The sequence below is a fragment of the Lissotriton helveticus genome, chromosome 5_1 (genome assembly GCF_964261635.1).
Source record: "Lissotriton helveticus chromosome 5_1, aLisHel1.1, whole genome shotgun sequence".
Taxonomy (NCBI): Eukaryota; Metazoa; Chordata; class Amphibia; order Caudata; family Salamandridae; genus Lissotriton; species Lissotriton helveticus.
The window spans coordinates 123,470,388-123,487,362 of record NC_136065.1 but is presented as its reverse complement, the minus strand read 5'-3'; the positions used below and the strand labels follow the sequence as shown (position 1 = coordinate 123,487,362).

Below are 16,975 nucleotides of genomic sequence, written 5' to 3'. Positions count from 1 at the left end.
TAGTAAGTTCCAATGTAAGCCTCAATATAAGCCCCACCAGGAGCAGTCTCCTGGCTACTCAGCCCATCTTCTCCAACTGCTCCTTCTTCAAGTACAAACATCATAACATTCCAAATGACATCATATAGCTAGAGCATCAAGCAGAGAACCAGGGCAAGGCAGATGCATTACATAAGAAGCAGATTACTACAGTTTCTTTCCCCCGTGGTGTGGGATACGTTGTACTAATGCTTGCTGAAAACCTTTAAAAATATTTCTCCTATTAGAGACATTCAACACTGAATAAAGACTTTTTAGAACTAGTTGTTTTACATGCTAGCATGGCTTTCCCATCAAGAACATGGTTGGACGTGTTTTCATCCAAAGAAGGGATGGACGAGAAAGACCAGTTACCAGATTAATTAACAGGTTAGGTCCCATATTTCACGACTACCATTAAATATGACCATCACTAGCCATCCGTGGTTCAGCAGCAGGATGTTTCCAGTGCTGCTTCAAGGGAATGATGCCTAAGACGCCATTAGCAGGAGAGGTCCACCTTGCCTTAACAATCGGCAAATGTGGTCCCATTACCAAAGGGCGGGAGAGGGGTGGGGGAGGGGAGAGGAGAAAATGTCTTTGCGCTAGTTGTGGAGTCTTTTTCAGGAGTCATTGCTGGATAAAAGAGACGATTGAGAGGGTCAGAGACAGTTTTGCAGTGTGGGAAACATGACATCAGCCCAAACTGCCCCTAAACCACCCAGGAGTTTAAGAATCAGTTTTTAGGTCACAGGTTGGCAAGGTAATGCAAACAGGAAATGGATGTCACCTGCGAATTGCATATGAATTCAAAAAAGCTACGTCACTGAACATGTGCAGTAGATTGGATGTAATGTACAGCTTACAGGTGGTGCTCAGCCTTGTCTATGCACAGAGTCTGAGTCTCAAAATGGCTGCCAACACTTCCTGGTTAAAGTGTTGGCAGCCACTCAGATCTCTCCATGAGATCTGTTGGATTCGTGAAGGGTTCATGCCTCTAGATATACAAATTTGTTTTTCTTTTAATACCGCAAAAACTACTGAACTGTTTTACACCAAATCACAAAAGGGTCTCTTTCTGGACCAAGAGCTACTATTCTGCCAAACTTGGTGTAATTCCGTCCAGCGGTTCGGCCTGTAGTCGTGTTCAAAATCCTGATTGGAAATTGCGTAGGGAAAAAGTGTTTCGGGACCTTACTTTTTCTCGGTCCCTGCTTCGCCTATGAACCTGACATTTTCAACACAGCAACTGAACAGAGTGTCGTGCTAATATTGACAATTTTGTGAAGATTCGTCAAACGGCAGCAAATATATTGGCAAAATAAAAACACTTTTTCTATAGAAACTAGGTCCTAACTATAACTACCTACTGGCGCATGTCAGTAGGTTAGAAATAAATAACTATCCCTCTCTCAGGACCATGCCAGAAATCTTTACCAATTCTAGCGTCACAGCACTAGACAAAGGGGCCGCACTCCCGGTTAAGTTTCTTTTGCTTCTTCTATTCATTTAAAGTGAGTACAGCCACCCAACGCGTTTTAGTCTACTCGCAGACCTTGATCACAGGTATATATATATATATATATATATATATATATATATATATATAAATATATATATATATACACACATATATATATATATATATATATATATATATATATATATATATATATATACATATATATATATATATATATATATATATATTACACAGTCGCCATTGTGTAGTTATAGTTAGCTGAGAGTTAACCTAGGAAGAACGGTTTTTGTTTCACTAATCACATTGGCACTGTTTGTCAAATCTTTCCAAAAAAATGTTTATCCACCTCCTAAATATCGGAGGCTGAACAGGGCATTAACAATTGGTTTGGCACTGAGGAAGGTACAATTACCGAAATGCGTTTGCCACAATCCCGCTTGTGCTCCGTGTGTTTGAAGTTGCTGGCGAGGCGAAAAGGAGTCACCTACCTGACGGAGGCACCCGCTGCTGTGTTCGACTGCCGGTGGACTGGTGTTGTGGAATTGAGTTGGCGTGCTTGAACCCCCGCTGGCCAAAGCTTGTTGCCTGAGAAAGACGCGGACTAGTCGAGTCTGAGGTGACCTGTTCATAGGAGGGTCGCCTGCAAGCGTCTGTGCCATTACTATCAGCGGGAAGCGAGGGGAGCCTGTTCAGCCTCAAAATGACAATATTGGACATCGCGCTGATAACGACACGAATTTGGCATTACAATGAGAAAGCCTAAACATTTACAAATGACGATAACGGAAAAGAATAAAAAGGTGCATCATGGAACATTGAGTCCCCGCCGTTTCCGTTCTCGCTACCTATAGAAGGAGGTGCCGTTACAGATGGACTGAAGCCCCACCAATAAGGATGCAGAGAGGATTTAAATATCGGAGGCTGAACAGGGCATTAACAATTGGTTTGGCACTGAGGAAGGTACAATTACCGAAATGCATTTGCCACATTAAACCTTAATTTTGTTAAACAATCCCGCTTGTGCTCCGTGTGTTTGAAGTTGCTGGCGAGGCGAAAAGGAGTCACCTACCTGACGGAGGCCCCCGCTGGCTGTGTTCGACTGCCGGTGGACTGGTGTTGTGGAATATATATATATATATATATATATATATATATATATATATATATATATATATATATATATATATTACACAGTCGCCATTGTGTAGTTATAGTTAGCTCAGAGTTAACCTAGGAAGAACGGTTTTTGTTTCACTAATCACATTGGCACTGTTTGTCAAATCTTTCAAAAAAAAATGTTTATCCACCTCCTACCTGGACAGTTTCAGGGTGAGTCATCAATTGTGAGCTACGAAAATGTTGGGGGGTCTAAAAACACAGATTTAAAATGTTAATTGAATGTTGAATGTCATTTAAGTATTAGTATTTTAAGTTGCTCCACTCACTTGGGTAAAGATTGTTTAAAATATGAAATGGTAAATGGTGCTATTTAGCTATGAAAGGATGGTAGATAAGTTGACTTATGAATATCCATCTGTAAAATGTATTTATTTATTTATAAAGTTTTCTATAGCACGAACATGATCCCGAAGGATATCAGAGCGCTTCACAAAAGAATGGAAGGAAGGACATAAATCCAATATCGACATTGTTGGAACTGGGTAGCCTGGCCTAGGGCAAGACATGCATTTCAGAGGCACAGTGTTAAGGTTGCAGACCACCCAAAAGTAAAATCACGCAATATCACACAAAAGAAAACGCTACACCAAAAATGTGGAAAAATAAGTACTGCTTTATAAAAATAATATGCTCTTTGGATTCAAATTATACAGTGTAAGACATTTCGGATTCTCTCAGAAATAACCATTATACTTTTGATCTAGAGAAGTAAATGACACTCTTCTTGCTGTGGAAAAAAAATTACAGTACAACACATTCAATTGTCAAGGATTCAGTAATGAATAATAACACTCTTCTGGAATTAAAAGTATCCCAATAGGATTACACTACGCAGTGTCACTTTACATTAATAATCAATGTCATCAATATTTCATCATTTGAACCTGCCAAATCACTGGATATTCCATTACCACAGGGCTAAGATCTCTCTCCCCTTATCTGCCCCTTTATACAGAGCTAGAATGCACACTCAATGTGATCTGCAGGACTTCCCCAGGTTCCCTGTACTCATCAACACTTGCTATAAATGCCTGAAGGTAGTTCCCCAATGGGCAAGTACTGTCAGCGCTCTACTGACAGTAGTTTATATTTCATAAAACCTGTAAAACTGAGGTTGGGGTTATGGAGTTATTTTCCCCTCATCTACTATGAACCAGTTTAGAATTTAAGAGGACAAGAAGTCAGGGCACCTTGTTAGATGCTAGATCTGGTAAGTTTTTTTACCATTAACCACCAGGGCACAGCACCTTCCTTTCTCACCCCCACTCTCCTTACTGTCTTAGTGGCAGGTCCGCCACAGTCCACAGGCTTCTAGTTGTCAACCGGCTTCTGGCTTCCCCAACCAGCTGCTTGCCTGTTGCTGGCGTGGGGGGGGGCTTGTCAAATCCCTCGGCCCAGGCGCGCTTCCTCTCCACAGCGCTGGGCGAGGGGCCTCGTTAATGATCAAGGCGATGCACTTGCTCGCTAGCAGGGCGCGAGGGGGGCTTGTCAAATTTCCATAGCCCAGGCGCGCTTCCTCTCCACAGCGCTGGGCGAGGGGCCTCGTTAATGATCAAGGCGATGCCCTTTCCGCTGGCTCCTGTTGGCGAAAGGCTGCTCCGCCTTCCGTCGGTTCTCCTCAACTCCCTCTTAGCCGGCCTCTCACTGGGCTTGCGCGTCGATCAGACGCTTCCCGCGACGTCACCCAGGCCGCCGGAACACGGAGACGGCTCGCCTCCGAGACACGCCTCCCGCAGGCCTCGCCTCCACAGATCCGCCTCCCGCAATACAGAGCTGAACAGCGCGGGCGCGAGGGATTAGTATTCCCGCCTGGCGCCGCGCTGTCTCCGCTTCTCTGCGCAGACTCTCCCCTCACATGGCTCCACCGGGACCACACTGCAGAGCGGCACACTCGCTCCCCAGGCTGCTAAGGCAACACAGACACGCGTTTTCTTCACAGCGCGTCAAAGGACACCGGCCACAACGCGGGGCTCACAGCTCCTCTTCCAGGCTGGTATGTGAAGCGCTGGCAAGGGGAAATTGGAAGTTAGGGAAATCCTCTACAAAGAGCGTCCTGACAGGGTTCCCTGGGCTCAGAGTTAGAAGGGACTTCCTTCACAATTAGATTGCTTTCCTTATCAGTAGAAGTTGATTGGGGAGGGATTGGTCAGGGGCTGAAGGGGGAACGTCTCCCTGTAGTGACTGTCTGTCACAAGGACAAACTAGCTGCTCCCAGTGCGTCCTCCTCCTCTCACCACTGCCTCACTCCTCCACTCTCTGGTCAGCACAAAATGGCTTCCCCGCATTCCGCCTTATATAGGCTGCCCTTCAGTGGTCCAGAATGGACCAGAAGGTTCTGGAATGCCCTATGTTAGGCTATGGCCAAGTTCTGGATGTGACAGTTGGGGCAGTTGGCGGCCACCATTTTAGGTGGTGCCAACTTTCCTGTCAGAACAGGCCTCTGGGCCCGAGGTAAAAGACTATGAGGGGGAGAAAGAACACCTATCCCCCTGGCCAACACCTACAAAAAGTCAGTAGACAAAAAATTAACAAGGGTATGAGGGGCAAAAAGGGGACAAAATAAATAATAATGAGGAGGGACTGCGCAAAAAATCCAGACAGGTCTAACAGACATCAAGTTAGAATATACAACAGGAATAAGAAATGCGTTACTTACCTGTAACTGCAGTTATCCAGTATTAGTGTCTTTCATAGATTCACATGCCTGAATCATTCCCCGTCGTCGAGACGGGAGCCTCCGGTATATAAAAAAGTAATGTCCTAGAGACATACATAGAGAGAATAGGCCTAAAGGTCTCACCTTAGTAGCCTATCCACGTCCTTTTGTAGGAAGGACCAAACAGAGCAGGCCCCAAGGGTCCCACCTTGGTGGCCTATCTGGGTCCTTTTGTAAAAAAGGACCAAATAAAGTGAAACAGCCAATCAGCTACTACCTCCTTCTAGAACCTTCCTGCCAGGAGCCCAAGTCTCTCAGATTTTCGTACGCACCAAGCTAGTTAGGCGTAAACTCCTTAGAGAGAAAGGTGAGCCCTGCCAGGGGAGGCGGGAGGGTGCATGTGAATCTATGAAAGACACTAATACTGGATAACTGCAGTTACAGGTAAGTAACGCATTTCTTATCCAGTATTTGGGTGTCTTTCATAGATTCACATGCCTGAATCAGAGTAGCGAGCAATACATAAAGCACATTCTGTGTGAACATCAGGTACAACCATGTAGATAAAGCATATCACATGACCATAAATCACAAAATGCAATGCAATATACATACAATAAGAGAATGTGCATACCCGTAAAGGATGGAGGGATGTAGTAGGGCTCACCTTACTGAAATAGATGGCGAAGCACTGCTCGGCCCACTGCTGCATCCTTCATCAGCTCAGTATCCAGGCAGTAGTGCCTGGTGAAGGTGTGCGGGGACTTCCACGTCGCCGCTCTGCAAATGTCCAATATCGGCACTCCAGCGAACAACGCTGCCGATGTGGACATGGCTCTAGTCGAATGAGCTTTAACACGTGAGTCTAAAGGTCGCCCAGCCTTGTCGTGACAAAAGGTGATCGCAGAAGAGATCCATCTTGAGATGCTCTGCTTCGTCAGGGGCATGCCCAGTCTTGGTCTACTAAAGGCAATAAAGAGCTGTGATGACTTTCGAAAGTGTCGTGTCTTATCAATGTAGAATTTAAGGCACCTCTTTAGATCTAGAGAATGTAGAGTTCTTTCGGCTGCCGTGGTAGGATTCGGAAAGAACGATCTAAGCACCACTGGTTCGTTAAGATGGAAGTCCGAGGGGACTTTTGGAATGAAACGAGGGTTAGTCCTCAGAATTACTCTGTCCTCTCGAAATTGAAGGAAAGGATCCTGAACAGACAGAGCCTGCAATTCACTGACCCTTCTAGCAGAGGTTAGTGCCAGGAGGAGGGCCGTTTTCCAAGATAGGAACTTGATGTCTGCCTTATGGATGGGTTCGAAGGGATGCTTCATTAGTTGATGAAGAACCACATTCAGGTGCCACGATGGAGGAACAGGTCGCGGTCGTGGAAAGGACCTATATAAACCTTTCAGGAATTGTTTGATGAGTCTGTCCGCCCACAAAGAAGGGCCCGTAGCCGTTCTCGTGAACCTTGAAATTGCTGCGAGATGCACTTTGATGGATGTATGTGCAAGGCCTGATTGTGCAAGATGTAACAAGTATGGCAGCAGCTGTTGTGGAGTGGCATGGAAGGGATGCAAGCCATGATCCACACACCAGGAACAGAATCGCTTCCATTTTAGTGAGTAGGTTTTGTTAGTGCTGACAGCTCTAGCTTTTGCAAGGACATCTCTGCAATCCTGCGGGATGCTCAGGTGGCTGAACTCGCGGTATTCAGGAGCCAGGCTGACAATTTCAGAGAGCTCAGGTTCGGGTGGAGAACCTGCCCTTGAGACATCGTGATCAGGGCCGGAAACTGCTTCAGGCGAAGAGGAGGCCGGGCAGATAGGCGATGAAGTTCCGTGAACCAGTGCTGCCTCGGCCAGGCTGGAGCAATGAGGATCAGAGTGCAGGGTTCCGATTTCATCTTTCTGAGGACCCTGGGTATTAGTGGGAATGGCGGAAAGGCGTACGCAAAGACGTTGCGCCATGCGATGGAAAATGCATTCCCGAGGGTTCCTGAGTGGTGATGCCTGCTTGCGAAGCTTGGGCATTTGGCGTTCTCTCTGGTGGCAAAGAGGTCTATGGTGGGAGTGCCCCACTCCTCGAAGATATGGTTCAGCACCTCCATGTCCAATTCCCATTCGTGGGAAGGAGACGTCTCTCTGCTCAGTGCGTCCGCCAAAACGTTGTCCTTGCCCGGGACATACTCCGCTTTTAATCCTATTCCGTGTTGTAGAAGCCAATTCCAAATTCTTTGCGATTCTCGTGATAATGAGATCGAACGTGTCCCCCCCTGTTTGTTTAGGTAATGCATCGTCGTGGTGTTGTCCGTCCTGATGAGCACCGGGGATTGACGAATGCGTGGGAGAAACGATTGGAGAGCTAGGAAAACTGCTCGCAATTCCAGCAGATTGATATGCAGTTTTGTTTCTTGGGTCGTCCATTTCCCATTGATTTGTAGTTCCTGGAGGACTGCCCCCCAGCCTGCCAGTGACGCATCCGTAGTTATTACATGCGGCTCCGCTGGGAGTAGGAATGGCAAACCCTTCGACAGATGGCGGAGTGACATCCACCATTGCAAATGGTTGATAATGGGTCGAGTGACTCGTATGCGGTCCTCGAAAGAACCTGTGGCTTGCGTCCATTGTCTTGTCAGTGCTTCCTGAAGAGGACGCATTTTCAGACGGCAGTGCGGAATGAGCAGTATGCATGAAGACATCATCCCAAGGAGGGACTTGAACGTGCGGACCGGGAGAGTCTTCCTCGAAGCCACTGCCTTGGCTAAGGAGATGAGTTTGTTCTTTCTCTCCTGAGAGGGGAAAGCTCTGACCCGCTCCGTATCCAGAGTTGCTCCAAGGAACGTGATGACTCTGTTGGGTTCCAGAACCGACTTTGCGGCGTTGAGGGTCAGTCCCAGGCGGTGGAAAATATCCAGACAGGCGCTGGAGGATGAGGCTGCGCCGGCCTCCGTCGGTGCCTTCACCAACCAGTCTTCTAGGTATGGAAACACCTGGTGGCCTTGCTGACGAAGGAACGCCGCCACTGGAGACAGGCATTTCGTAAATATCCTCGGGGCCGATTTGAGACCGAATGGAAGGACACGAAATTGGTAGTGGTGTCCTGCCACCGCAAACCTGAGGAACTTTCTGTGTCCTTTGAGAATAGGTATATGGTAGTAGGCGTCCTGAAGGTCTAAAGACGTCATGTAGTCCCCTTCCTCCAGAAGACCCAGGATTTCTTGCAAAGTCACCATACGGAACGATTGTTTCTTTAGGAACACGTTGAGTGCCCTGAGATCCAGGATCGGTCTCCACTTCTTTCCTTTTTGGTGGATTAGGAAGAAGTGGGAGTAGAAACCTTGATTCATGTGGGCCCGTGGAACTTTCTCTATCGCTCCCTTCTGCAACATAGAAGTTATTTCCTGAAGAAGTAATCGCAGGTGCCTGTGCGAACGGTGGCACGGAGGTGTTGTTGGGGGAGTAGAGGTGAATTCTAGGGAATGTCCAAAACGAATGAGTTGGAGAACCCAACGATCCGTCGTTATGGATTGCCAATTTCGAAGGAAGTATGTTAGTTTCTCTCCAAGTCTTAAAGAATGTAGTGGTGGAGGGGCTAGCCAGGGAGACAAGTCATTGTCTGTTGCCAGCAGGCCGTTTTTGTCCCTTTCCTTTGTAATTGGATCTGCCATAGGAAGACTGCCTTCCCTGTTGGGGTTGTCGCTGTTGAAATTGCGGCTTGGACTGTGAATACGAGTACGAAGACCGATTCTGAAAGGAACCTTTGTATGTAGGTTGTCCTCTTCCCCTTTGGCCACGAAAGGACTGGGATCGAAATTGTAGAGTACCCAAAGCCTTGGCGGTATCTGTGTCCTTTTTAATGGTGGTAAGGGCCGTATCAATTTGTTCACCAAACAGATGCTGGCCATCGTAAGGCATATCCAAGATCCTGGTTTGCACCTCCTGGCGGAAAGTGGTGGCCTTGAGCCAGCCCTGTCGCCTCAGGACTGCAGCTCCCGCCAGTTGCCGAAAGCCAGTCATGGCGGCATCAATGGCACAGTCGATAATTTCTGAGGCAGAGGTTTGTCCCTCCAAAAGAAGTGAATGTGCCTCTTCTCTGACATCATCCGGCAGATTTGAAAGATAGGGCGCAATGTCCGCCCAGAGTTGGCGATTATAACGGCCAAGTAGAGCTATAGAATTAGCCACTTTAACAGTCATAGCTGATGTGGTCGTAAACCGTTTGCCCACGGCATCCAGTTTCTTACCCTCTTTATCCGGTGGCGTCGATAAAGGCGAGGCCGGATTCCTTGAGTTCTTCTGCGCCGCCTGAGTCACCACGGAATCTGGTTTGGGGTGACCAGTCAGGCATGCCGGTGCCGTTGATGTGGCTTTATATTTCTTATCAAGCCTGGGCACCACCACCTGTACAGAAGCGGGTGATTGCATGATTTGCTTGCCCTGCTTCCAGATGTATTCAATAATTGGTATCGACCTTGAAGTTTTCTTTGTGGGCTCCTTAAAGTCATAAAGGAAACATTCAGTCTCCTGAGATTCCATGGACATGTGGAATCTCTTGGCAGCCCGCTCCATGATGTTGTGAAAGCCACCGATGTCTGCAGGTGGAGACTCCGAAGTCTGCGGAGCTGGAGAGGCTGGAGAATGTGCCACATAGTCCTGATCAGCGTCAGGGTCCGATTGGTCGTCATCCACTTCCCCTTCCTCTTGTTCCCTTTCTTCTTCCTCAGATGAGGAAACAGTTTGAATTGGCACCTGTGTCTGTGGAATGACCAGAGGAGTGGGTCTATGGCGAGAAGAAGGTGTTGGCGCCTGTGCTGGTGTTGGCGCGGAATGCTTCTCCGGGAACCTTTCCTTATAATCCTTAATAAGGTATTGCAGGTCCGAGACTATAGAAGCCGGAAGGCACACCATAGGAGTAACCTGGGACTGAGGCGGAGGGTGGACCTGTTGTTCAGGAAGGTCTTCCTCCTCTTCCGGCTCCTCATCTGTGGTTTGACATTTCAGCACTAGATCCGACGGGCTAGTAGCTTGCGTAAAGGAGTCCTCGTCCGACTCCTGACCTTGTAGTATACAGGCAGGTGGTAGTTGTTGTATCCTGCCTGGTGACGTCTGACTCGGCGTAATTGGCTTTTTAGTAATTTTTACCATGACATGGCTCACTTGCGGTGGAAAGGCATCCATAGCATGGGAGAGGAGTGCAGACTCCTTCCATGGTCCTGTAGATGGCAATGCTGGAGTCGACGGTTCCTTGGTAGGCATTTTCGCCGACGAGAAATTCGTCGTCGTCGACGGTGGTTGTGACGACGATGTCTTCATCGACAGCAGCTTCGTCGACGGCAAGGCCCCCATCGTCGACGGTGCACTCGTCGTCGACGTTTTTCCCATCGTCGACGGGATGGTCTTCGTCGACGAGATTTGTTTCGTCGACGGTGCTGACTTCGTCGACGAGGTCGTCGTCGTCGACGACTTCGACGATGCTCTCGTCGTCGACGATGTTGTCGCCGTCGTCGTCGACGGAGTGACCGGAATGGTCGACGACGTAGGTCTGCTCGACGACGACGAAGGCGTCATCCTCGTGGTCGAGGAGTAGGCCGACGATGCCGTCGTCGTCGACACTGTCGTCGTCGACGTCGAGACAGTTTTCTGTGCCGAAAGCACCGTAGATGTCGTCGTCGTCGCCAGGACCAGTGACACCTTCCTGGAGACAGGCGGGTCCATGACAGACACAGATGGCTTGCCCTCTGAGGACTTTTTAGAAGTCTTCATAGGAGGGGTGTCTGTGGGGCTAGGGGAAGAAACCCTTGGCCTCTTCAAAGAAAATTGGGACGCTCCGGACCCACTCTCACCTTCTGATGCCAAGTCAGCAGTCTTGGTCTTGAGCCTGTTGAGCCACAACAGAAGTCGACCTTCCCGGTCCTTGAGGGTCTTGTTAGAGAAGGTCCGGCAGATTTTGCATTCTTTGGCCTGGTGGTGAGGGTAAAGACAATATAAACATCTATCATGTTTATCGTCGACGTGAAGTCTCTTCTTGCTGCAGGAAGAACAGGCCCTGAACAGACCTTTCTTCTGACCTTCAGACATGCTCTGAAAAGATTAACAAGTCGTTTTTATGAAGAAAATAAGTTTCCTGAGGAGAGCTCAGGTGGAGACTCCCTAGCACAACGTGCGGTAGAAAATCTGAGAGACTTGGGCTCCTGGCAGGAAGGTTCTAGAAGGAGGTAGTAGCTGATTGGCTGTTTCACTTTATTTGGTCCTTTTTTACAAAAGGACCCAGATAGGCCACCAAGGTGGGACCCTTGGGGCCTGCTCTGTTTGGTCCTTCCTACAAAAGGACGTGGATAGGCTACTAAGGTGAGACCTTTAGGCCTATTCTCTCTATGTATGTCTCTAGGACATTACTTTTTTATATACCGGAGGCTCCCGTCTCGACGACGGGGAATGATTCAGGCATGTGAATCTATGAAAGACACCCAAATACTGGATAATCACATGATACCCAGACAATCGAATCAAGGAGAGTAATACAATAAACAGGAATATAGCGGGCTAGGAGGGGGGGCACACAATGCGGTAAAGGAGAGCAGCAACAAATGATGGTGCAATGGTTGTAGGATCAATGAATTTGAGCAGGAGAAACCTAGATCCAATTAAGGTAAGAATTTGTTCATTAGTAATCTTTTGGCTTCCAATTTGAAAGCAGTCGTTGAAGATATTCTGCGTACATCCGGTGGAAGAGAGTTCCATATCTTTGGGGTAGCTCCGGAGAAAGCTCGGTGACAAGTTCTATTTTTGCTGAGGATGAGTGGTTTCAGGAGGAAAGTGTCTGCACTTCTTGAGGCTCTCCAACCACAGGATAATGCAAGCTTTTGCGCTAGGTACCTGGGAGTTTTGAGATGCAGGGCTTTGTGCACCAGAACGCCAATCTTTAACTGAATTCGAGATTCGTAGGGCAACCATTTGAGATTTTTTAGGACTGGGGATATGTGCTTATTTCATTTGGTACATGTGACCAGTCTGGCCGCAGTGTTCAGTGATGCCCTTAGTGGAGTAGGGGGTATTTGGGAAGACCACAGAGCGTAGCAATGCCTTAGTCTAGCCTCGGCAAGACCAGTGCTTGAACCACCTGCTTGAAATCCTTTTGTGGAAGGAATGGTTTGATATTTCTATGTGTCCTCATCACGTGATTAGCTCCCTAACACACATTGCTGATATGATTTTCCATATTCAGGTGCTTGTCCAGTGTGATACCGAGAGATTTGGCTGAGTTTATGATGAGAGGGGTGCAGTTGAAAGCAGTGAGGTGAATCAACCAAAGGTCTAGCTGGGGGATGTGATTCAGATGACAGATGAGAAGGAATTCAGTTTTGGAGGTACTTTTCTACGTCTGTTTTCTGTGTATTTGTGAATTGTACAAGCACCTTAAAATGGAGAATGAACAATTATATAAAAAGAATGAACAAGGCTCGCATAGAGCCGAAACATGTCTTTTGTATCAACATTAAAAATACCTTTTACCACTAGATTGTGCACTTCCAGCATGATGATTTGCAGGAGTTGATTCAGATTTACAAGAGATCACAAATGTACATATTGATGAAATCTTTCCAAAAAATCACGTCAGAAAACTAGGATCAGAATCCCTTCATATTCTCTCTTTCATTAATTCTCCTTTTTCTTTTTTTTAATTCCTTTCTTACCTTACTCCTGTGGTTGCCTAGCTCATCTCTATTTCTCTCTCTTATTCCTTCCTCTCCTCATTTTCTGTACCTTCCTCACCGTCAAATAATTTCCCATCCTTTCTGACTCACCTTCTTCCTTTTCTCTGTCCCTGTTGTATTCCTTGCTATCTCACACAGCTTTCTAGTCTTCTTTACCCGATGTCTCTTGTTTTTCCAACTTTTCTTTCTCTTGTTTGTTCCATTAACTCACCACCCTTGTTCCTCACTTCCCTTTACTCCACTCTTTGCAGAGTACACTTATGCCTCAATTAAGTGTTCGGGTTCTGTCTCCATAAAAACATGCCCTGCCACCGACAGACATTAATCACTGTTAATACCCTGGCTAAAGATACCCTCAAGCAAGAGGGACTTGGGGTCTGAAATCGTGACAGGTTCAGCTCAGCCTTTCATGTACAACTGGTGTCCACGCTTAGAGATGCCAACATCAGCTATAAAAGTATTACTTTTGTGATGTGTGACACACACATCTATGGGTCGTAAAATGGTTTGCTATTAACAGAGCCATAATTTGGCAAAAAGTGTTCCAAAAAAATCAATATGGAGAACCGTCACCAGAGCCAGAAGAGTTGGTTTCCAGGGTTCTGGGATATGTAAGAAGGTAGAAGTGTATGCATATCAGTATCAGACTGGGGCAACTGGAAAACGAAAACTGCAGAATGCCAGTCCTAGAAGCCCATTGGCCTAATCATCCACCGGATGTACGCAGAATCTCTTCAACGACTGCTTTCAAATTGGAAGCCAAAAGATTACTTGGGAAACAAATTCTTACCTTAATTGGATCTAGGTTTCCCCTGCTCAAATTCATTGATCCTACAACCATTGCACCATCATTTGTTGCTGCTCTCCTTTACCGCATTGTGTGCCCCCCCTCCTAGCCCGCTATATTCCTGTTTATTGTATTACTCTCCTTGATTCGATTTTCTGGGTATTATGTGATTATTCCTGTTGTGTATTCTAACTTGATGTCGATATTAGATTTATGTCCTTCCTTCCATTCTTTTGTGAAGCGCTCTGATATCCTTCGGGATCATGTTCGCGCTATAGAAAACTTTATAAATAAATAAATAAATAAATCATGAAAAAACCCTCATGAAAAAAACCTACGGTTGAGCCCTCATCTCCATTTTCGTTTTAAAATTTCAACATGTCTAGTTTTGGGACATACACAAATGGTTCTTTTTGAGTTGCTGAAACAAGGGGTTCCATTGGGATGGGCAGTATACTTTATAGGGTGCACTTGATGCTATATTGTTCTTTTTTCAGTTCTCACGGGAAGGTAATGTACCACACAATGGCAAAACGGTTTCAAATTCATTGACAAACCTGCAGCATCACACTGCATATATTTTGCTACACAACCGCGCTCCAAATTTAAAAAGAAACAAGAAAGCCTAATCTGAAAAGAGCAGTTATTCTAATGGAAAGAAGCAGAGGCACAGGATATCATAAAAGCCTTCTACGGGTGACTCAGAGCTAAAAATATAAACTTTAATTTCAGGAGGGCATGTTCCTGCAACTATATGAATTTTATTGCTTGGGCACTATTTAAAAAAGGGGTTACAAACTCTAGCACAGTTCTAACCTTTAATGTTATATTCAAAATGGAAAGAATACAACTCGTCCTAAAATGCCAACAAAAACTGTATTCCCAAATTAATCCAATTGTTGTTCTTGGAAGAACAAGGACTTTTTAGCTAGTCCTAATTTGCGGAAGAGTTAGTTATCATTTGAAGGGTGGCTGGTCTTTGTGGTGCAGGATGCAAAGTGTTACAGAATGAACAACACTGAAATGGCAGTCAATGAAAGCAACAAAGACATGTCTTCAACTGAATCCTGAAGGTAAACAGAAAGGAAAACATATCTGGGACTTACCGGATTCTCTCTGGTCCAGGACCAGGCTGTTCCATCGTCTTGTTATGTCGATGTAAAGGATGTCCACAGATGCCATTGAGAAGTTGCTGTTGGTCAGATTGCAATTCCTGAAAGAAGAGGAAGGACTGTAAACAGCACACACCTGCCTCAAAACACTCACAGTGAAGGCCTTAAAAGTAGGAAGGTGCACTTCATTTGAAGGCCTCACAGCACACACCTAATATTGCTGATCAGATTGAACCCAGGACATGTGTGGCATATTTAATATCACTCAGTAGAAATCTACAATCTTCCAGTGATGTACCTGGATAAAAGGCCTCCGGCCACCAACAGAGCTCTGACTAGGAAGTGCAGTTGAGGATTTTGCGACACTTAAGGCAGAATTCCCACCTTCAGAACTTAAGTCAAGTGTCAGCTTAGACTCAGGAAGTGGAATTTACTGACAGCCAAGGAGTGGCGCTGCCAGCCCAGAGATGTCCTTAACCAAACGCCTTCCTCCCTGGGCCTTGGAGATCCAGTGGTGGTCACCTGTGGCTTACTATGCACGAGCAGCAGGACGCAGGGACCCCTGAAGTCACACAAGACCAGAAGATAGGCAGAACACCCAGCCACACCTCAAACCTTCCCACAGCGGAGCTCAGACCCAGTCCAGGATGTTCTCGGTCATTCCGTAGCTACGGCAAGCCTTCTCCTTTGAGATCAGTTTGCACCTGCTATCCTCTGTGTTCAAATATTCACATTACTTTCGCCTTTTTTACACTTGAAAAGGTTGGATTGCTATTCTAACCACAGGTGAAGTAACCAATCTATTATTGTGGGTTGGTGTTCACGTCACACTCAAAAAGATATCTTCCACATAATGAATTTTATGAGCACTAACTCATATCCAAAATCAACACGATTTAACGTACACGCGTTTATTTACTTTGCCTTATTATCGGTTGCATTATGTTTAATAAAAGATTTTTTTTAGATTATTTTGTTTTCCCTTTCTGCACATTGCTCTGCACTTTGAGTGCTGAATTTTTACCACAGTAACCTGTCAAAAGTGGGATAATATCCAACAAGTGTATAATCCAAACAACACTCAAGAAAATATTTTCCACAAAAAGTATTATACATTAATGTGTCCTAAACATAAATATTGTTTGATCTAAAATGATTTACCTTCCCATATTTGCGTTTTTACCACATGAAAATAATTTGTCATACAGAATTTGCAAGAAGTGTATCTAGAAATTCCTTGTTTTAAATCCCTCAAATTGTTGCAATGAAGTGCGCAATCAGTTTACCAAAATGACTTATGATGTATCAACTGGAGTATATGAAGAGTAATGGACCAGGAGCACTGAAAAAACGTGACTGTGGGGCTGCAGAGTTTTCAGCATAAATGTGATTTTGCAACAATCGCCAGATAATCCACTATTTGCTGCATAACTAGCAAACTTTAACAACACAAAACAGTCTCTCTCAAGAGGATTAACAGCTATTAAAATGTGTACAGCCAAGGGGCACCGCCACGCCAGCCACTTGTGAAAGTTACCTTTTTACCTTCATCGGTTGATTGCTTTAACCTTCCATTTAAAGAGGAGCCGCCGATGCCTTGTTAAATGTCTGATTACAGCGTCAACAAGAGAAGGTGACAAGTCAGTCTTACAAATTACCAGGTTTGAGCTTTTGTCTGCATCAGGAAACAAAAGCCTTACCAACATGTCTTTCAAACATGTGGGCAGAATGATTCCTTCTTTGTTCACATTTTTTTGTTTTATTATTAACATAAATGTATGTTTGCTTAAAAATACACAGTTCTCAAAGATGATGTTCTTACAAGATGCCACTCACACTTCAGAAGATTCACAATTGCATCTCTTTTTAATGTGCTATATGTTGAATCCTAAACTCCCACACAGCCAGGAACAAGGGTAATAATTATGAAATTATCTGTGCTATTCAGCAGAGTAGTTTTTAAGGGAAAGTAGTGGTGATGCATGGTTGCAGAATGATTTGTCTTTCCTTGCGGAACAATTTACCACCC

The 16,975-nt window shown here is 45.7% G+C and overlaps 1 protein-coding gene across 2 annotated transcripts in view; it reads right to left on the bottom strand.

Annotated features, from left to right (window-relative positions):
- Positions 1-16,975, bottom strand: part of TTLL11 (tubulin tyrosine ligase like 11) — a 623,794-nt gene that overhangs the window by 20,672 nt on the left and 586,147 nt on the right. For both annotated transcript variants that reach the window (XM_078641848.1, XM_078641849.1), the window contains one exon: positions 14,941-15,047. In XM_078641848.1, the coding sequence (XP_078497974.1) occupies positions 14,941-15,047 (107 nt within the window). The remainder of the gene's footprint in view (positions 1-14,940; positions 15,048-16,975) is intronic.